At 31.7% G+C, this 24,306-nt stretch overlaps 1 protein-coding gene across 7 annotated transcripts in view; it reads left to right on the forward strand.

Annotated features, from left to right (window-relative positions):
* The window catches only part of LOC106713243 (G protein-activated inward rectifier potassium channel 3), a 34,034-nt gene that overhangs the window by 1,024 nt on the left and 8,704 nt on the right, over positions 1 to 24,306 (forward strand). For 4 of the 7 annotated variants that reach the window (XM_014505990.2, XM_014505988.2, XM_014505989.2 and 1 more), the window contains exon 2: positions 13,384 to 13,905. In XM_014505990.2, coding sequence (XP_014361476.2) covers positions 13,538 to 13,905 — 368 coding nt within the window. In that variant the 5' untranslated portion in view covers positions 13,384 to 13,537. Of the gene's footprint in view, positions 1 to 13,383; positions 13,906 to 23,318; positions 23,847 to 24,306 lie in introns of those variants that run through there. The other 3 variants (XM_014505992.2, XM_014505993.2, XM_045679681.1) reach the window with 1 other exon arrangement.

Below are 24,306 nucleotides of genomic sequence, written 5' to 3' on the forward strand. Positions count from 1 at the left end.
TTAAATGTCAACATATAAATTTTAATAGTAAGTAGCTAATGTAGGAAAATAAACATTTGGCTCGACTTGAAGTAAAATTGTTTTACAGAGTTTTATAATATTAATTAGTGATGCAACGGATGTCTGTTTCCGTTTCCGCAAGTGCGGAAGTTCCGCATGCTTTTCAACATCCGTTTCTGCTTCTGTTTCCGCAACTTTTATAACGGAGATAAAACGGAACTTTACGACGGCTGAGAGATCCAAATGCGCGGCGTTGTTGTCCATATAAAATTTGACAACTGGCAAAATGTGACTATTTCATACTTTCGAGTTATTAAATGTACTTTTGAATAAGTGATAACCATGTAATATATCATCATCATTATTGTCATCAGCTCACTATGCATCCCCACTGAGGGGCTCGGAGCCTACCCCAAATTAGGGGTGACTAGGCCATAGTCAACCACGCTGGCCTAGAGCGGGTTGACTTCACACATATCATTGATTTTTTTCTCAGATATGTGCAAGCAGCATCACTACGTTTTCCTTCACCGTAAGAACGTCGGATAAATGTACATATGTAAATCGAAAATCACATTGCGGGACATGGCGGGATTCGAACCCAGGCCCTGCAGATTGCAAGTCAAGTGCCACGAGCCACCGACGCCTAATAATTATATCTTTTTCTAATCTAGATTTGGTGTATTTGATACTTAACACATTCACTGTTTACAAAATAAAAAAAAAGGTAACAGCTGGGAGCCAAAACTTTTTATGATAATTTTTTATTTAGTATCTGGGAATGCTGAACATATAGATAAATTAATAATGTTATTATAATAATTTATTATAATAAATTCAATAAAAAAAAAAACACATTTTTTGCGTTTGAGCGCTAGGGATCATCATCAGACATATACACACACATACACACGCATACATACACACACATACAGGACATAAATATATTTAAAAAATATACATACATAACAAAGTTCAGCCTTAGCTTCATGTGATACAAGATATTTTTATGTTTGCCTCCGTACGAACGTGATACTAAACACTGTAAGAATGAAACTAATACTCTTTTTCGTTAGTTGACTATATTGCCAGAGTGGCCACACAAAGCAACATGGACTCGCTTCAAACGCCGGCGGCTTACTGGCTACTACAAAGTGAACGGGCTCCTCGCTCGGATCCGTGGGGGAGGCGCTGCTACTAATAGCTCTGCCCACTCGGATCCGAGTGGTCAGCAGTGAATGTATTAATAAAGAAATATATTTGTCGTTTGTCAACACGAGTGGTTTGGCGAACATTAATTTGTAAATAGTGTAATTTTGTTTCCTGAAAATAAATAAAAAAACGCCTATTTTAACTTATTGCAGCGCAGTAAAAATACATACATTGAAGGCTAAAGGACATCGATATCCAATGCCTTAATAAATTAAAAACGACAACAAACTGTTTTTACCCAAAAAAATATTTTTGTAAATATGTTTTTTATTATTATTTACACTTCTGTTTCCGCATCCGTTTCCGTTTCCGTTTCTGCTAAAATTTATTTTTGACATCTGTTTCCGTTTCTGGTTCCGGTAAGACACTTCCGTTGCATCACTAATATTAATATAATAAAACATAAGTACATATACTTACATATTTTTCCCATAAGATAACATAGTAATAGATAGATAGTAAAGCGGTGGGTGTTTTAACGTGTGATAAAAGTATTATTAAATAATGATTACCTAAATATTAACAAAAAAAAAAATAACACTTATCGGAAGAAGGTTCATGATGTATACTTTTGACTAAAATAATTTGATCAACAATCGTCCAACTGTGCTTTTAAACGTGTTTTTTTTATCGCATTTTTTCTCAATTTATCACATAAACAAAAAAAAAACGGCAAGTTGCGACCAGTACCAAGATTCGCCAGATTATATTTATGCCAAATTCCAATATTGAATTAGGAACAGACGATGACCCGATGACTACGAGACCTTGAAATTTAAATGTCAATATATAGATAATAACAATATGTGACGCAGAATTCATATCTTAAAAGATATATAGTCTTCAATGAGTTGCCTTCAAAATGAAATGAAATGAAATCAGTATACTTATCAAGCGTTACGTATTTTTTTTTTAATTCTACATAAGTTTTTAAATGAAAAATAGACTGAACTGTTTAAATTTACCTCACATTGGTTTTCAGTATAAGGTAACACCATGTGTGGCAAAACTGTTTTTTTTTTGTACGATGATAATAAATTACTCGTTTCGCAAGAATTTAAATTCTTTCAAATGTATACTTTAAGACTTAATCATCTTGAATTAGTAAATTACGGATTTTCCATCAAATTTTCTATTCTTAAGTGATTTGTTTCCATTATACTCCACATATTTTGCATAATTACATTGTGAATGTCAGTTTCAATATCACATGAACCAAAACACATTATAACTGTGATGTCGCACTATAATCATAGTGTTTTCCGTTTCATGACACGCTTAATTGTTAATGATAGCAATTCAGTCAACTGCCTCTACTGCCCCTATTTCATGAACATGACAGTCATTCAATGTTAAATCACTCTTATTTATAACCTAGTCATTTATTTAAAGAACTTCAATAAAATCAATTCAAATCTTTGTTAAGTTTGAGTGTATAAAAATAATTTTTAATATAACATTTTCAGCCATAGAAAGCCGTAGAATCACTTGAATTATAATCACTCTTATTCTATTTAAAAGTGCAATATTAAATTTACACAAACAACGCGAGGCTAGCTTAGATATTTTACAGAAAAAATTATTCTCATTGCTTTTAAATGAATACTATAAATAGTGGCAAAGGTATTTATAAAAGTGAATATTATGCCGAATTTATCTCGTGGCGTGTAATTAGGCCAAGTACCATCGCGACGTATATTTTTGTCGCCATTCAGTAAAGCGCAAATTGTGAAACGAGTACTTCACAATAGAACAGACATCTAATGCCTTCTAATACTATAACTATAAAAACACAGGAAAAACAAAATATCACAACAAATTAAGAAGCCATGACGACACAATTCTCAATCTTTTATTTCGTTCATTAACACCACAAATATTACGTATGTCTTCTAGTTATATATTTTAAAGGGCTGTGAAATGAACATTGTGAATCAAAATAAACAATAAAATATGACGTTGGTCGTAAATGAAAATGGCGTCTGTATTGAGAACCGTAAATGGTAACAATTATCGTCTTTAAGCAGTCACTTTAGAGTAGGTTATAAAAACTGCCAAATTTAATTAATTCGCACACGTAACTGCCTTTACAGTTTTATTGGTACATATTGTATTCTGTTTTGGCAACGAGTATGAAAGGGATGGAAATATATATTAATACATATTCTTTTGATTTCTTTTACGCGAAATATATTTTTTTTTTTATATTACATGCAGATACTCCAATTTTCTTATTTGTATAAATACTGTAAGAATTGAAACATTGTATTTTAAGTATTAAATAAACATACTTTATACTACAATTACAATGTAAGTGCAGATATGATAGTGAAACACCTGTACAAAAACATATAGCTATCCCTGACATTCTCTTTGAAAAATAGAGATAATAGTATGTCTTGTACAGGTTTTTCGCCAGTGAAAACTTAGTTCTTGGATTCGAAGATCTACGTTGTCTTGTGTACGATGGGCCTTATTGTTAAATGTAATTCATCTTTTAAAGTATTGATTTATTCAGTTGTTACACGTTTGAATCGGTTATTAAAATGTTGCTTGTTTTTATGTGCCTAATTATGTCGGAAATAAGAGATTATTAGATGCGGTTGGTTATGACAAGGTCCAACGGCATTCAGTATGAAGGTTACCCAAATTGTTCATTTTTATTTCCACCTTGAATATTTTTTAGTAAAACACCATACGTAAAATAAATGGTCATTTACAGATGTATAAAATGTGACATTTAAAAATATGAAATGTATTTTCAAACTTTGTAAATTATGATGCAATGTAACTCTTCAAATTGTACGATCTTTTAATTCGAATTAAATAGAAGATGGATTATTATAGAAGTAAGAATAAAAATATAATTGGCAACATAATTAAAAATATCACAGACGAGATAAATAAGTACTAATAAAAAATAGGTTCAAGCAATTAAAAACATGCTTCAACAATAATTATGACAGTATTAAGATTTTTTAAGCATTACTAGCTGTCGCCCGCGACTCCGTGCGTGCTGAATTGAAACTCATTAAGTAACCTATATGTCAGAAAGACATTCTCTTTGAAGACTATGTTCTACTTCAGTGTCAAATTTTATTAAGATCCGTTGAACCGTTTCGGAGCTACCTTCTAACAAGCTTCCATCCATCCATCTAATCTTTCGCATTTATAATATTAGTAAGATTATGTCATTAAAGTTTATCAAGTGACTGTTATTTGTTACTTATTATTTTATGACAATAATAATGTAGTTCAATTTTCTAGTGTGCATTTGAACAATTACATTGACGTGTGAATTACACGTTATAGTAGTATACAGCAGTTCGTGGTGTGCTTAACTTTTTCTGCATGAATAAAGTAACGAAATAAATAAAAAATAAAAGTAGCTCGCCCCTTTTTCTACGTATTTCAATATCCAAATGTGTGTCGAAATAAAATATTATCCAAGGAATGATTTTGTATAAATCTTATTAACATTAAAACTAAACTTGTTTTGTTCCTGTGGAACCTGTCTAGCAATATTTAATGTTTAACTACCTCGTCTCTTACTAAACTAGGTAGTTTTCTAACCTCAGATTTTCCCGTTGGACAATGTAAAATAGTTATTAAATGTAATCCAAATTTCGCTTAACGACATTTGAATTTTTATTTTTTATTCGAATAGTTAACAGCTGTATGACAAGGTTGTCTATCGTCATGCTATTGTTTTATGTATGCAGTAGACGAGTTTATCCAAATGATAGCGCCATGAAAAACATTAATTAGTGTTGTACTGCTATCGTTGACGCAACCACCGCGTCACGATCACGTTCCACTTAAATGATGACAGTTTAAAAAAATATACGATTCTATTTTTAAAAGTTTACTGGCTGACATCTGTTCCTTTTTCGAAGTTTTACATTTTTTTTACCTTAAGAACTAGTTAACAACACCTAATTTTCTAATACCTAAATATAAAACGTATGAAACTATGCCATAAATTATTATTTGCAAAAAATATATTTCCAAAACGATAAAATTAAATACTGGTAATAAAATAAAACCCGAAAAAAATTGTAACTTAACCTAAATGCTTTTAACAGACACATTATAATGGCAGATTAGAATTTACATTCGCTAAAATGTATTAGAATGAATTGTTTGCGGACGGATCCAAGATATGAAAAAATGATAATTAGTGTGACGCCCACTGGTAGAACACGTCATGATGATGGCAACTCTACAAAATGATGGCAACAAATCACAAAACAATGTTTAATAAAAAAATGGTTTTTCCACGAAGTAAATTTTTTTTTTCGACGAAGATTAAATGTAAAAGTTAATTATGTATGAGAATCCAACAAAGGGTGCGCTAAGATAAACATCATATAAATCTGAAAGTTTAGATGGATTGTTGGATAGATGTTTTTTTGAAGGTATCTCCTGAACGGGTTAACGGAAAATTTAACACATATGTAGAATATAGAAGAACACGTAGGCTAATAATTAAGTTTTTTTCTAAAAACTTAAAATGATAATGACACACTTGACAAAGTTCAACATATTAAATTTCAGAAAAATATTTTTATGTTGCGTCTTTTTAGTGAGGTAAGATAAAACCGTATTTTAAGTAACAAATTGTAGTAAACAGTCATGAAGTAAATCTTTAGATATCATGGTTCATCAAACTTAATTCTTGACTTTGGACTTTGTTACATACATTTGCTTGTTCAACAGGTTTCGTTCTTAGTATCGAATTTCTTTTCGCACTTAGTAAGATGACCAGTTAGCAACACCTTTTATTAGGTAGAAGTCTCATGATAAATCGGATATCTGTAATCCGATCGCCACTTTGATGAGAATGAATTTAATATAACATTGCAATATTTTCTAAAAATATTGTAATAAACTAAGTATACCTAAATATTTCTAAACTTATTATACTTATTTTGAATTAAATCTTTATATCGTCTCTAAAATCTTACCTAACCTCTTAGTAAAATATTTGTTTAGATGTTTGGATGGATATTTGTTACTATATATATCCAGAACGGCTAAGTAAATTTGGCATAGATGTAGAAAACAATCTGAAGGAACACATAGGTTACTAATTAAGTTTTTTTTAATTCCGCACGGACGGAGTCGTGGGCAAACACTAGTATTGTAATAATTATGATGTAATTAGATATAATAAGACAAACTAAGATAGTAACTTAGCAATTAAAGTTAGCTAGTTATATGGAAAGTTAACTTTCAAGTTGTCCAAATAAAAAAATTAAGTAAGTTATTCAAATTATGCAAATAAACCAAGGTAAAATTTTGCAAAGTCAAATGCAATTGCAAATGCAAAGAATGAAAATTTAAATATATTAAAATGTTTACACTGACGTCCTTTACGCTAACTTACTACATAATGATTTCCTTTTGCCTGTTGTTCAATTTTCCGACATCTAAGTTACGGGATAATGTTTAAGATTTTTAAATAACAACCTTATTTTTGGTTAATATTAATTCTTTTTAGTATAAAATTTTTTACTAGAAATAAAAAAGACGTACTAATAACTCTTTTAATTTTAAGGTAACAACGGATATGAACAGAATAAATCTATACCTACTGGTATTTAACGAACGTCGGTCGCACAGCAACATCATTTCATACATATATTTTAAATGTGACTATGGTTGAAATTAATGATTGCAGTAAAACGTGTCAGTTATGGCAATTGCTCATCACGGGAGGTACTCTATGTCAGACTAGTATGCATGTGGCAACTTCTATGATGATTAATGACATTTTATCTATACAGTAATATTTTATTTTTATTGCATCCGGATGACTAGTCGCCAACGAATATGTTAATTGTTACCTGTCAATTTTGAATATCAGGTTCTAGGTATTTTTTTGTGCAAATTTATTAATAGTACGTGGACAAATTTCAGGACTTAGGATTTGCCAGGGTAGATTCAACGAACTTTCAAACATATTATATTGCATATTAATTGGAACTATTTTTTATAAATGAAGATCCTAATATTACTCAGTTTAAACGATTCTATATATATAAGTTTTAGTGGAATGTAACGCGGCTAAAATGCGGTTTTTGTTTCTAACTTCAATTTATTGAACTGTGTTTCTTTTTTATGTCGCAAAACTTTTTACCTTCCGGAACTTTGTATTCACAGAGTCAGTACTTATTTACATTGCTATCAGTAAACGTTCTATTTGACTCACCAATTAATATTTACGTTTTATTACTTTTTCATTGCATGTACAGTCATTTTCACCGTCGATAGGGCACGAAATCGGTGCAAGTATCCTTTATGTAATATTGAAATGCTTTCAAGATCACTTTTGCATGCGACTGTATATTTTCAATGACAATTACACGAACTCGAATAGTGAAACACATTTCTGTTCACGCTTCAAACAAATTGTTCAATTAATCGATGATACGCTGTTGGCATCGTTAACTCGGCAAAACCGCGAATAATAAAATTTCCTGTATATGTAATGTCCTCTTACAAGGTCCTATCTTGCCTTATAACCTCACCACACGCTTAATATATTCCTCTTCGCAAATTGCCTTCAAAGTGAAGTATACAAATAAATTCGCTCTAATGACTAACCCTTCTTTCAAATTAGGTCACTGATTTCGCTAAATTATTTTTGGGCTTTGGGTTAACAGTTTAGCAATTCTATTTCAAAACCTTTAACATATTTCTTTTTCACTATTATTATGGAGAGTATAAAGTTACAAAAAAAAAATAATGTGACAGTAATCGTGGTTTCGTTGTTTTTATTCCTATTCTGGCTCACGAAGTCGCCGAGTTACATGTAACAGATAAAAAAACGCAACCCAATTCATGTACAGCAAAATGTCTCGACACGTGAATTGAGCGATGTCATCGCAAAGGTGCGGTGAACGAACGCTGGGGCAACGATCCGATTTACTTATAAACTAAATTATTTTATACTGCGGAAATAATCCGAATCATCGAATAAGGACACAAGGAAGATGTCTACAACGCGACGTTCTGAATTACTTCGTTACACTTGTTTTTATTTATCTTTGACGTCAATTTTAACAAAAGATAATTTTCTATGTAGGCTACGATTTCATGATGTATTTGCTAAAGTATTAAGTTTATTACTTTATTTTTTTTATATACCAACTGTAAACAAAAAAGATAAAACCATTTGTATAAGTGTTATGATCATGACGTCACAATAACTATACATAAATGAAGAAATAATAGAGAGAACTGTGGTATAGTATAAGTTCAAAGAATAAATCATGCAATCTATATCTATATCTATATATATAAAAGAAAGTTGTGTTAGTTACACCATTTATAACTCAAGAACGGCTGAATCGATTTGACTGAAAATTGGTGGGCAGGTAGCTTAGAACCAGGAAAAGGACATAGGATAATTTTTACCCCGTTTTCAATTTTTTTTATTCCGCGCGGACGGAGTCGCGGGTAAAAGCTAGTTATTTTATAAAAATTGCTGATCTTAATATTGGCATTGAACATTGATCTGAACTTAATATTTTATTTAGCTTGCACAAATTAAGCACGTGTAAAATTGAACACTGAAGTCACCGACTTTTGACTCAAATTACGCTTGCACGTTGATTTTCCATTGTTTTTTCCGACTGATTTTATCTATATTCCCGAAATATTTTAAACGCTTGTTATACTGCGTCTTAAGCTTATTCTATATTCACGTAAAAAAAAGTATGACATAAATGGTTTCCAAGTAACAAAATAATACTACAATCACATTAGACAATATTAATGATGTAGTTTCTTCCTTTAAAATATAAATTGCTAGTAACTTGTTCAAAACAAGGATTACGCAATAAAAACATAAGTGAAGACACGTTCTGGTAGAGAACGCACGAAGTTAGCTCATAGATTCTACAGATATCTTGATGTATAATTATCTGTTGATAATTACATCCTCATATCAATTAAACGCCAGTATTGTTGTTGGAATAACTACGTTTCCTTTATAATAATTATCTTATCACTTCGATTGCATCTATCGAGTATTAAAGTTAGATAGGGTGTGTCTAATTTCATCTATTTTTAGAATTATCAAGAACTAGCTTTCGCCCGCAAAACCGTCCGCGCGTAATTAAAAAAGAAACATACTTTAAGTAGCCTATAATATGTTCTTCCAGACTATGTTGTATATCTGTGCCAAATTTTATCAAGATCCGTTGAACTGTTCCGGAGATACCTTCAAACAAACATCCATCCATTCATCCATCTAAACATTCGCATTTATAATATTAGTAAGATGTGGCAAATGGAAAATTGGTCTAAATGCAGAAGTCTCAGACTTGATGTAACATTGCAACGTTGTTTTTAATGCGGAGGATGTCTATTAAGTTTTAAATAAAAAGTTCTGATGTTAATTTCTGAAATGCGATACTGGTATGTAAAGATATTTTAATAAAATAAAAATAAAATAAATAATTGTGACCTATTCCCATGATCCTTATTTGATGAATGAATGTCCATTCATACTACCTTCAATATAAAAAAAATAACTAATGGAATTTATCTGGCTTTTAATTAAAAACATTATAGATTAAGTATATCAAATAGGTACATTTACTGGCGAAGTTGGAATTCACTTGTTGGCCTCGTATTATCTTGTTTACTGCAGTGAAATGTGTACAAATAATGAATTTATTACGAATACTGACTGGCGCCAACTTCAATTAGATAATTACACTATCGATTATTTTTATACATACATATTTATTCGCTCGATACAATGATTGATTTGCCTTTCAAACATACATTCAAGTACGTAATCGTTTCAGTAGAATATCAGCTTTATAGAAAGGTTATTGTTGGTTTCCTACCGAAGCGCCGGTACAATAACATACTGTTCTTTGTTTTTTTCAAGACAATAAACCATAGACTAGAAGTATACATCGATCGTACAGTTTAATAAAATATGAAACAATATTAAGCTTACATGCAATCTAATCAAACAAAATAAAAGATAAAAATCGCTGTCCATACACAGTAGAGTTTTAAAAATAAGCAAGATTTCATTTCATTCATAACTTATTATAACAAAGCTAAGTTATATGCTACCTTATCCATTCTTACCGCTGACTATTTATAAGCATTTAATAGCTACAATACCATTGTTTTAAGTATTTAACGCCAAGTTACTGATGAATATCATCAAAGAATAGTTTGTATTAATGCGCAATATTCATCCGTCTTTGTGTCATTTGGCATATATTCAAGCAAATTATCCGAAACGGTTTCATACTGGAAATTTGATCATCATCGCACTGAAAATAGTGATATTTTCCACTTGGAAAATTCTATATAAATATTCTATTAAACTGAAACTTTGTAGTCGACTATACAATGGAAAGAACACAAAGCTTTGCTATGGCAAACACGAATAATTTTATTTTTAAACCTTAGTAATCTTATAAAAAGTTCTTTTTGGCTAATCTGCATCGTTTTAAATTTTCACTTTTATAACTTTTCGTCGGTAATCTAATTTATTCATTATGAATTGACAATCGCACAGGAAAGTTAGATTCATGAAGTATTGCATACGATTAGTAATAAATAATTTATTCAAATGAAATGAAAGTTATCCTTTAGAAAGTGTATTTATATATACTTTGCAAAGGAAGCTTTATTAATAAAGTTTTCCAGTGAAACCACTGTTCTAATAAATTTTTTTCTTGACTTTACTGCATAAAACATAAACAGTATTAAAGACATTAATCAAAGTTAATTTAAATCACGTTTTCAGGAAACAATAGCGTATAAATGCTATATGACTTAAATACTTGTTAAACGTTGCTATTACGTTGCAGTATGAAGTCATACAAAGATAACGCAAGTCTCCTCATGCACGTGTATGGAGACAAATTAAAACTACATGTTTTTGTTGATAAATAATGTTAGAGACAAGAATCTTCGACGGTCATGAATGTATGCAACTTCATTCTCCTTAGAATTTTCCATTGATATACAGATTTTTCAGGAAAGAAAAATACCATAGAAGCTTTCTTGCACGTATTTTATCTGTAATTTACTTCTACTTCTGTCTAATTCTTTCTAACTTCTCTGTTGTTTATGCTAAATCATTATCGCAAAACGCTTTCTGATGATTTATATCTTATCATGAATTAAATTTTAATATAAATTGGAGCATTGACCCACATTCGGGGAGCGCGCACCACTTGGCAAAGTCGTGCGTCTAAAATACATTATATTCAAGCCGTAGACTGTCGGGACGCTCGAGTCCGCTTAAATTGTGTTCCGAATCGCTAAATATAAAATGACAAATTTCCGTATAGTAACCATATTCTTAAAATAAAAATTCCTAAGAAAAATATTCTTAAGATTAGTTGTAAATTGTGTGCATTTGTTACATTCATTACGTTATGTTTATTTTCCTGATTGATTTAGTAGTTACAAAGAATATATAACTGGAACTTATATAAAGAAAATAATTTAATTTATTATATCATTAGGCAGTTCTGGTAAATTTGTTCCACGAATTGACTCACAATATTCTTTATATATTACCGAGAAAATTTCGTTGAATTAGTCAGTCGATGAGATCAGAAACTTAAGACTGAATTTACATAATATGAACATGAATTATAACTAACACCGCGCGGCTACAAACAATATATTGAATTAACGCTGAGTTTAAATAATTCTGCTCTCTGATGTCATATGAACGATTAATCGTAGAATTCCACTCCCGTGACATTTATGATAATATATATTTTGGTCTCTGTTTTGCCAATAGAGAATAACAGGAATGACAATATGTAAATATAAATATCACTGCAGTAGAGTTCTGCGGTAATGCAGAAATTAAACGCTACTCGTTACTACATTTTTCGTTATACGTATTCATGTCGTCCTACGTTTAGATGAATCTGATTTTTAAAATGTCTAAAGAATTTATTAACAAAATCGATCTGTTAGTAAAAGCGGTTTAAACTAACTGAAATAAATGCAAAATGTAAACATTATCTAAATGTATTTAGGTCAAAATGCAATAAACATTCTGCATCTGAATTAATTCTCTCCTAACAATCTAGTTATTTGCAATGGTAACAATAACAAATACATTGCTTTAGGAATTAGGTAGAGAACCAGAAAATAAGGTTAAGTAAAACCTACTCGTAGTCGTAGTATCGGTCCACCATAACTTAATCTTAGAAAAAATAATAAAAAACGATTTAAGAATATTTTATTTCTTTCGGTAGTCTACTCAACGGCGAATCAATTCCCACTTAAATCGCCTATTTCACATGAGTTTCACTTTCAAATTACACATGTATATGATCAAGACATTGAAATCTCAATGATTAAAAAGTATCATTTACTGATTACATATTCAAAGATATCTCATATATATACTTACGTTAATAGTCGTATAATGAGTCTTTGATTTCCTTCTTTCATTCTTACTCGACACAGCGTTATTAAAATTCAATTTAGAACACTTTCACGGTAATTATAGCTAACGTCTTTTTGAAATTTTAAAACGTATGTAGATTTGAGACCTCATTTCAAAGATAACCGTTATTTTCATGATTTCTGTTGGCTTAACAAATGGAAAGCGACGCTACTGTATACCTAGCTTTCATTTCGGTTTCCTGTGTCTGGTTTTTGAACGCCTTTCTCTTCAAATAATTGTATTTTTTGTTATTATACGCCGGAGATTTCATTCGAGTAGCTTGTATTGCTGCTAACACATGTGATACACTTTCTGACATCTTATACATTACACTCTTAGTAACGATCCTTTTTAGAAGTTAGATGAAAATTTATTCAATTTCGTTAAATAAATCTTAACCAAATTGTAGATATAATCTATATATATAAAAGAAAGTCGTGTTAGTTACACCATTTATAACTCAACAACGGCTGAATCGATTTGACTGAAAATTGGTGGGCAGGTAGCTTAGAATCAGGAAAAGGACATAGGATAATTTTTACCCCGTTTTCTATTTTTTATTCCGCGCGGACGGAGTCGCGGGTAAAAGCTAGTAACAAAATAAGTAAAAAGCAAGTACCCGTTTAGAAAGTTAATGTTGATTTCTAGTGTATCTATATACGATTTGTTACCATGCGAATTTATAATAACATGTACTTTTCCTCTTGTTTCAGTGTCTACATTTTTATCCCAAACATTATGATTTACAAATGGATATTATGATAAGAGTGAAGTGTTGTCAAGAAACTAAAAATCCAAAGTGACGAAGTGTGTGAGGTGTCTGTTTAGCTGCGTTCCGTTCCTTTGTAACATTAGATAACCTTCAAAATGTCAGACAAAACGTCGTCGTCCGTTGGCCCGAGGAGTTTCGAGACGATCTCGGAGGAAGATGTGGAGTCGCCGTGGGAGAAGTTGCTGGGTGAGATGAAGACCGCCGTGCCTACTATCATTAAGACTGACGCGTCGAGTGCTACAATCTGCAAGGATGATGTGTCCGTGAACCCGCAGATCCTCGATATCGAGTCCAACAAACTGACGCGATCCAAGAGTCTGAATCAGAGAAGAAACAGCAGCGGCCTGCTCAGCAATATCCCGCGACAGCTCAGGCTTTCCCTTCGAGGTGTTCGAAGCGAACCTTCCAGTGTAAAGGACGTCCCGACCACCAGGAATGATAGCTCCCTTAATCTCTTCCTCAAGTGAGTACTAATACATTTAAGGTACATGTTACTCGTATTTTGCACATAATTCATAACACATGCAAATTGAATTGGTTTGTGTACTGTACACAATAACATTGATGACAGAAGCAAAATCAACAACACCAATTCGCATTTATCAAAACAAAGCCTTGTACGCAAATTCAAATTTAAACAATGTGAAGAAATTTTAAAAATGATTTTTTAAAAATTTTAAAAATGATTTTTTAAAATTCTAAAAAAAAAGAATACTAGTCAACTATATAAAATACACCTTAATACTATTCAAATATTCTTGAGCTTATTCGAACAAAATAATTTTATTTGAATTTATATTACCCATTCAAATTACAATTAAGCATATTCATGAGATTGAACGTGACTGCCAATAATTTCTCTAGAGAATTCTCATTTAAACGTAGAGGTCAAGAACAAAGGCACCCACATGGCTTCGCTGCGGTATCGTTTATAGCTGTACCCTCTCTCGTATAATTACAGCCTTTGTAGGCTTTATCGTTTCCTTTATTACCCACATCATTTGACACGTAAGGTTTCGCTCAAAGGTTCATACACATCGATTACATTCCAATAGCTTCAATCGCTTTATATCAAAATTGTGTATCACCTATCATCTCACAGTTATACAAAATCACAAAATCACAGTTACACTATCAGAAACAAAAACGTCTTGATAATCTTTCATAAGTGGAGATATTGGAACTCGTCTGGGCTAGTTTCGAGACCAATAACTGTCCGTTTTTCACTTCGTTTTCTTTTAATAAAACCAGTAATACAGATACCCCATGTACCCCATAATACTGTCTTTAATCCAGTGCTATTAGATTTACTACTGAACATTCGAAACCTCGTTGGTGGTTCAGGGGTTAAGCACTTGCAATCTGCAAGTCCTGTGTTCGAATGCCGTCATGTAACAATGCGTTTTTCGATTTACGTATGTAGATTTATCCGATGTTCTTACGATGAAGGATGCAACCTGCACACATCTGAGAAGAAATTCAAAGGTAGCTGTGAAGTTAACCAATCCGCACGGAGCTAGCGTGGTTGACTATGGCCTAGTCAACCCTATTTTAGGATAGGCTCCGAGCCCCTCAGATGATGCTAATGATCCTAAACGTTACGATTCAATGTCGTTATTAGTATCTTTAAAACATTAATAAGGTCCTTCCGTCTACAAACGACTCAATGAGCCATGAAAAAGATTTACCTGTGACTTTCACGTCGCATGCAAAGTGCCCAGAGGAAACGGACGTCCTTATTTTATCACGGATCTCGTTGTTTTACAGGAAACTCGACGCCGGACTAGGCTTGCCGAAACGAAACAATGCTCTTGTCATCGTGCGTTTCAACTGCCGAAACACTAGCACAAAACTACACAATGGCTAGGCTTGTCTATATGCGTCCCTGTACAAGTGACGAATGTCCTTAATTCATTCCAAGAAACTTTCAAGTTTCAAGCTCTATTAATGTGAGGTTATAGGAATTGTTTCTAAATTAAAATTCCAAAATCGGTTTAGTTCGATCTTAAAATACTCACAATGAAACTTTACATAAATTCGCTTTAAGGAAATCAGATTACCAAAATTTGTGTATTTGTGTAAATACGGCAATAACCAAATAATTTACGACCTTAAGTTAGTGTTACTAAAAACGTGTTCGATTTATAGATGCATTTAGTTTATTATAACAACGCAATTTGATAAACCAGAATTAAAATCAGAACATAAGTATCATGGTATGAATTAACGTATTTTGGCGAACTTTTTTTTGTTTTTTGGTACTCTGGACATCTTAAGTAGGAAAGTAACAAGTTGGGTTCATAATTTTATACAGAAAAAAACAACTCAGTGTCTAAATTCGACAATTTATTTTTAATAATTTCACTTATTATGCAATAGAGAACTCGCGAAATAGTCAAATATACAATATTAGATAACAGTATATTGCTTAACTAGGTTTCAAACGGCCATCTGTAGAAAGTAAGGAATTAAAAAATGACCGTTAAGTATAATTTGAGCGAATTCTGAGCACGATTGTACCAATGGCCGTCGAGGCCGGTCACTTCCTTCGCGCCGCCACCGACTGCCGATCTGCACAACAATGTGCTTATTAGCGAATGCTGTACACTCCAGTACATAGATGTAAATATAATAAAATCTTAAGTGAGTTTGTATATAAAGTCTTTATGCAACTTACAATGTTTTAAGAAACAGAAATACAAAAGATTTTTTGTAAAAAGACTAAGTTATTTCTACATTTACTTTAAAGACAATACTAGCTGCCGTTTAATTGTTACTTAAATAGTCGCTAAGTGACGATTTCTTTATTTAACGCACACTTATAAATAACTAAACATGTTCACAACAAATGGTTATCAAAGCATCAGATTAATGTACCTAAATAGTCATAATAAAACATGTTGTTTCTGTAAAAAGCTAAGATGACAAGATTCTAAACGATTCCGCGGACTTCTATGTATGAATAATAACCGAAATTTGTACAGCATTTTAGTGCTCGACTGTACACTTTATATGTGTGACGGTGTGGTATCGCTTATATTTGCAATCGAAGTATTCGGAGCTCGCCATGTTTCCTGCCATGCCTTATCGCACTTCTCACATACCTCGTGTAGTATTTAGCACGTTTCTACCATACTTTAACTAAAACATGTAACCTAAATGAAGACCTAAAAATATACATTATAACAATCAAAATACCCTAAATAAAATTGAACAATTTTCTAAAGTATTGATAAATACATTTTATAATTATAATTTAATGCTAGAAATACAGTATATATTAACTGGAAAAACAAATGTTTATAAATACTTTATTCAACAAACATCCTCATACCAAAGGAAAATATGTAGGACGTATACATAATCACGACTCACAAACGGCGCGGCGGGCGCCGGCAAAGCGGATTTACCCGGATTTACCAGCATGCGAAACCTCTTTAAAAAAAACATATACTAAAGAATTCGTCGAAGTGAACGATGTAAAACCTTTCACAGGTGAAATATAAGCAGGCAAGCCTTTTTAAGGATACCTTCCTTTTCTTAGAAAGGACAACAATCAAAACTTATTTTAAGCCAAAGAAATATTTAATAACTTAAAAATCCGATTGACGACTACTAATTTGGGCTACTCTTATACATTACCCCTACTATTTACTAGATATTTTTCTATTTAAGGACTTTTAATTTGGTCTTTGCATTTTTTCCTTAGTGTACTACTAACTTAAGAACTCTGAGTGCAGTAATTAGATTTATTTCTAAGAACGGTAGAATATACATTTCACAAATTTCCTTTTTTATTATTTTATATTTCCAAAGCGTAACACTTGACCTAAAACATCTGATCTCTACAATTGTAATTGATGCTCCGATTACTTTCAATTGCTAGACGAAACACAGCAACCCTGATTTGATATTCTCCCAAAATATCTTAACAATACGAATTAGAATTTATTAAAACATGGCAAATACGTTACTTCACTTTACAATAACGTACGTACATGTGTACATTGAATTGGCTGGTTTGTTTTTACAGGGCTCAGTAAAGAGGTCTCACACAGAAGTGGCAATAACGTATCGTAACATCTGACGTTATCTTGTCACCTGAATAAACACGACACGTCATCGTTGTTTTGAGAAATATCATGATTTTGATACAAAGTTTATTATATTAAATTCGAGGAACTAAAGAATTTTAATACTTGTATCACGATTAACAAGAAATCATCAAGTATAACAGAAATATCGGAACGCATCGTACAAAAATAAAAATACAAAATTAACGTGCGCGGATTTTATAAAATTTAATTCCTTATCCATTCTCTCATTATAAATTTATACGGTTATAAACCGATTAGTAAATAGGCTTTGGATCACCATTTAAACACCTCCTTACTTAATTCAAAATGGGATTATGATTAACACAAACAATCACTTTATGAAGTAACCATGGGTTTTTGAGACCAAAATTTCTGTATAATACATATCGTCATCCATGTCATTATCTTTGACAAAACAAAGATAACAATACGTTTTAAACGGAGATTTTGACCTCAGAAACCCACGGTAAAACAATTAGGTATTCTATTAGTAAGCAATGGACCTGCATATGTGTAATGCGAATTTTTTTTTTAAACTTACGTCATAAGTGTATTTTTTGAATGTAGTTGTTTTAATCTAATAAGTCATAACAGATTAACAATTGTTATGTAAGCTGAGTCATGGTAGTAATCTGTTATTAAATTTATTCTTTGATTGACAAAATATTTTGTTGAATGTTTTATCATCGGTTGAAGTTATATTGTCAGCGTTAGTCAGAGAAAATAGTAAGTAAATGATAATGACTCAATAGAAACAATTAAGGCTTCGCTTTAGTTTTTTTAATGATTTCATTCAGGTCAAGAAATTTTTTTAATATAGTTAACGTTTAAATTGCTTTCTAGAATATCTTTTCCTTGGATATTTCTATTGAAATGAATCTTCTGATGATCATCTACAAGTATAAGTTCAATCAGTTCAAAAACCTTTTCATCGCCCACCACTTTTTTGTTGTATTACGTCAACAATTCATCTAATATTTCCATTAGTGTTTTTTTGTCTAGGACTGGAATTTATCACGAAGTCATTGCAATCGATTGGTAAAACGGTGAGTCAGATTGAAACCAGTCCAAAGAACCGTTGATGTTTTAGACCTCATAAACTATCCGAAAATTTCCATTGGATTTCTATATCATAAGTATTTTCTCCGTCACTAAAAGCACGAAGTTTAAGACCACACTTTAGTTTATAGACTTCTCTCTCATGTCATACTTATAGTGTAACCAAATATAAAACTAAAGTAATATTGCTGTTTTCATATCATGATTAACTTTAGATTAACGAATGTTAGTGATTAGTGCCATCTGTTAGGGAGTAGCAAAACTTAAACTCGCCTATGAAAATGTTTCACTTTACATTGAATTTGATAGCTAGGTACATGGTGGCGGATAGCTATTTCAGACTGACGTGTCACCAAAATGGCGCGCCTTGGCAACAACGTTTGTTTCTATTTCGTTGAGAACGAAGTTCACTCCGTGTTAAACTTTGATATTTATCATTGGCTTCAAATACGGCACAAATTCTTCGAATCCTGAACATAAAATTATATTTCCTTTGTTTAAAATAATTGAAATAATTTCAACAAATCTATTGTTGAAGAAGTCTTATTTAAAACTTATTACAATTCTCCACATAGTTTGAATATTAAACATATTACGTTAGAATTGTTTGGCAGGAATTATGTGACTTTATATAAATTAACAAAGAAAATCTGTGCCTTATCGAAGAAACTTTGTCATCGTTGTTTAATTAAAAGTTATATATAGAAGTTAATATTGAGAGCTTAAACACATTGATTCATAATTTCAACAGAAGTCTTTAAAAAATTGAAATGTGTATAATGCCAGTAAATCAGTAATAAATATGTTTTCCTTGTTAGTGGATGAAATAAAAATGTAACGCTTATCTTATCATTTGTTGGCAGTAATTGGTTTGATCCTAGTGCCAGACGTTTCTCTTGTAAATTATTGTCAGCCATCATGTGGGATATATCTGACTTGAGTATTTCCGTCAGTTTCAAATGTCCACGGTGTATTTTTCTGTAAAACAACCATGCATTTATTCTTTGATTTTGTTAAAATTATATCCATTTTGCTATAATTTACGAGTAGTTATTCATCGATTTACGTTATAGAGATTAAAGTTATGCTGCCAGATAAACCAACCAAGATATATTACTAAGTTAAAATGTTATTGAAAATATTGTTATTGTAACAGTTGGCGTTTATCGTGACGAGATCAGGGTAAACTAATATTACCCATTTATAAATATAATTTACAAAGCAAAACAATGCTATTAATATTTCTGTTATAACACGACCACCTGACGCACGACGGATTAAATCTAAACAATTCTCGAAAGCAACACAAAGTGGTAACCATTATGTAAAGACCAAGGATAAAACGTTTAATAACGCATAAACAAATGAACTATCGTCGTGTAGACTCCGGGTTCAATTTGGTGGGCTACGACCATCCTCATACTTTAACACTGACTAAGAGAGGCAAGGTTAAGCTTTAATGATCTTTTGCTTATCAATAAAATCTGTTGCGATATTAATTAAATTATTAGAACTTTAAGATCAGTCTACTTTACTCCACCTCAGACAAATGAAGTCATAAGAAATTGAATCAAACGACTATTTCCTTTAGATTGTCTTCAATGACAATCGAGTTTGGTTTCTATACTAAAATGTAAGCTGGCTCTTTATTTATTTATCAAAGCGATGAAGTGTCAATGGACTGCAGTAATCTTGAACGACCATGGTGTTTGTTGACAAAAGGGCACTTATTCTTAAACACTGTTTAAAAATATCTTTAAGATGACCATTTTAATGTTACAGTCTACCTCATTTATTTACAATTGTCTCTAATTAAATCTGATTTAATGGTTTCTCAGACTTCATACTTCTTGCGGTTAAAGAGTAACATTCACTTAACACAAAGTAAAACTCAAACACTTCAAAGCGTATCAATAAATTTTACATCAGTAGTTTTATATCGTCATTAAAAACTTCAAGAAGCATTGTTTATGATGGCATAAATAGACTATTACTTAATACCACTTACTATTTTTAGTAATTAGTGGTTTTCAACTTCTTTGTACACTTTAATTTGATACAAAGATTGTCGAAATCTGCGGAGAAGATAATAATAAAATTAAGAAGAGCCTATAAACGTGTTACTAAAAATCTTGCTTCTAACATCTTCTAAGAAGAATGTCATATTTCAATCAACATAAATTTTCAATCTTTCATTCAACGACTATAGATTTTTCTACGTCAAGATTTTTGTCGGAGTCTAAAACAACGTGTTAAACTATTATTGAAAGAATTATCGGTGATTGTATTTAAAATAAAAGTCAAACAAAACGAGAACGCATCATTTAAACAATTTTATGACGCAAGTTTATTAGAGAACATTGTTTACGAGACGATATAGTGTATTTCAATCATCTAATGTATAGCGATGTTAAGAATTACTTTGTTTACTAATCGTTATAAAGATATTTGTGATCATTGTATGAACTAGGATAGATTGAAATTAAATGTCTGGAATGTATGTATTTTTCTTTTTTTTTATTAAAGTTCGCTTTTTACTACTAACAACGTGGAGACAGAATGATACAATAATTTTTTTATCTCTAGTAATTTTGATATGTTTTGGTTTAACTTTATTTCAAACACCGTGCATCTAAATTTCCATCACATCAAAATTTTACAACCTTGAGAGTTAATGTTTTGCTTTTTTTCTCGATCTTCTTAATGCTTTACCAATTAAATAGAATAAAACCTTTTAGAAAATTATCGATGAATGTATCAGATGAAAAAATGAGGTTTCCCTTATGATAAAAGTCATAAGATCACTGATATATTTAAACAATATAAGACAATTGTTAATCGTAATCACATAAATAAAATAATACTATAACAAGATAAACACAGATTTGAATAAAACATATAGTGTTGCGAGTTTGGCAAACATAACTGGCAAGCTCTAGAATCTCTTCTGCCATTGGCCGAAAAAAAAAAGAGATTTGGCGTTGCTGAGAGAGGCGAGGTGCGAGGGGGAATTCCACCTGTTTTATTTCAACACCAATCAAAGACATTTCAAGTGTCTGGAGTTTCGGGTAATGATCCAACACGAGTTTTCGGCAAGGTCGTGAATACATACCTCCTTGTCATTTTCTTTTGCGCATGTCTTAATGTGTTTGTAAGGCGAATTAATCACTTTGAACAAAAAATAACTTTGAGTGATTAAATTTACCTGTACCTCTGTATCTAAATACGGATATCAATGAGGTTAATTTTACTATGGCTTAACTTTTACGGGACTGTGATAAATGATATAATGAAGACGAAAGCGTTTTCGACTGCGGACGGCGGAAAGGCGACAGTTTGAAAATTTGAAGGACGTAAAAGGTTCGGTGTTGTTTGGGCATACATCACGTGACCTAAGTTCAGTTATCGGAACGTTTTGAGTTCGCGTTAGGCAATTGTTTACGTGCGGTCAATTACAATGGCGATAGCGAATGCCTGGAATTAATCGACCCAACTCGGTCACGTTTTATTGTAGGCGATAAAAATTCTTGATAAAACTAATTGCCTTTACATTTATGATTTATTAGAAAAAAAATACAATGAAATTCTTCTTTACTTATTTAAAAAAATCTTGTGTCAACGTTAAGATTTATTGGAATTTATCCAGCCGACACTGTTTTCTTTACCTTTAATCTCGGTTATTAAATTATTTAAATCTAAATGTAATATCATGTAAAAGGGGTTAATATCGTCAAAAGACTTTAAATTATTGCCCGTGAAAGCAGTGCAGCTAAAAGATCATGTACCCATCAATAAACCCGAAACTTAAGGTCGTAAATTGCGATAAATGTATAAAATCTTTTTATCTTATAAGGGAAGGTATACAGAGATAATACTGCATAATCAAACAAAAGGACATATTGTAATATGATCAAGGTTTTTACGAGGAAAGCAGTTTTTTACCAGACGATTCATAATACTCAAGAGTGGTTGTAAGAGATAATCTAGTTAACTATCTAATCAAATATAAGTCTTAAAAAAATTGACATCATTGGACTTAAATCAAAAGAAAGAGGAGAGAAAATAAAACATGAATAATGTCTACATTATTTAAAAAAAATAATACGCTAAAATGTTCCGATTGAAAATTATTCAACTACTCGTGCTGTTTAGAATGGAAATGATATTGGCCGTGAAACAGAGACGCCATTTCATTTGCACATAATTAATAGGTCACCGAGCAACGCGAATAATATATAATAAATAGAGAAATAATGAAATGTGCCCCGGTCATATGATGATATCACCAGAAACAACCAGTCTACTACGAGTATTGAGTATTTTATTATCTTGAGATTTTCTTCTAAATGCAAGACATTTCCACTTTTATTTATTTTAGTACGAAAACCCTTTAATAAACAGTAGCTGACGAAATATTTCTTTTAATATTGGTCACATAGAAATTTCCTTAACAAAAAGTTTCGTAAAAGCTTTCTTCTTTCACATAAAGTTGAACTTTCTAACGAATTTTTTTGCGGCCAGTATTAAAAGAATTAGCTTTAGTAAAAAAGTAAAGAATCATAATTGCTCTTTTTATATGTAAACAGTGCAGTGTGTGAGAAAATAATCGGGAAAATAGTGTAATCGTGTGGTGGCGTCGCGGCGCCACTGTCTGTGTCGAGGTTGGCACGAGACGCCTCTGTAGTGTTTGTTTGGGAACGTCTTCGCATCTGCTCCGTTAAACATCCGCTCGTTTCAGTATCGCTCCAATTCTCTTCACATCCAGTACTAGTGACAGTTTAATTGAATGATTACAAAAAATAAATTGAGACGCAATTTTTATATAGTTCAAGTTTGTGCCTTCCCTTTTCAGAATGTTGTTGGTAAAGACGATGAGGAAGTTTGTGGTGCTACTATTCGATATTAAAGAAGTTTTCAGTGAATGTTTGATTAACGTCTTACTCAAAGATAGAGCGGAGACAATTCTTTAATTCTTTACGCGAAGTATATTTAGAATTTTGTTTTTTAATGTTTATAAGTCTATATTTTGCATGAAAGTGCTGATTTGAGCAGCCGTTGACAGTGAAGGACTGATCTCTGAACCGTGAAGTGAGTAGTGTCGGACGACTGCGGACACGATTGCTAGACCAGTGTTATTAATGCTTAGTACAATGTCTGGACTTAAAAGATGCATCAGCCAAGTATCTATGTTTATGACAGGAAAGCCGATAAACTCATCGGAGTCCGCATGGAGAGAGGAACTACAAAAGTAAGTCAATATTACAAAACGCATAAAGCTATTACCAACGTTTTAAAAGAATTTATTCGTTGCACCGTTGACGATATATTGAAGGTCTCTTACAATAATAGTATAGAGTCTGACTCATGAACGCTATTGAAAAAGTAGTATAAGAAAAAAGAATAGATACAGTTTTATATTGAAGCTATTTCCAGCGTTCACAAAGAGTACGCGAAAGAGGCGGTTGATGACGTCTTTGCACTGGACATCCCGTCACACGACATACTATGACGTCACTGTGATAAGCTTAAAATAATTTATTCGAACGTTAACTCTAGTGTAGTCTAATGGACATAGAGTATGAATAATGTTTATAACATTAACAACTTATAACAGTGTCAATCACATGTATTTAACTATAAAATGCACCGACTAAAAAGCAGCTCCTCAACGACCTGAAAAGCGCCGTGCTGTGAAAACCTTGAAATCG

The sequence above is a fragment of the Papilio machaon genome, chromosome 10 (assembly GCF_912999745.1).
Source record: "Papilio machaon chromosome 10, ilPapMach1.1, whole genome shotgun sequence".
In the NCBI taxonomy this organism is placed as follows: domain Eukaryota; kingdom Metazoa; phylum Arthropoda; class Insecta; order Lepidoptera; family Papilionidae; genus Papilio; species Papilio machaon.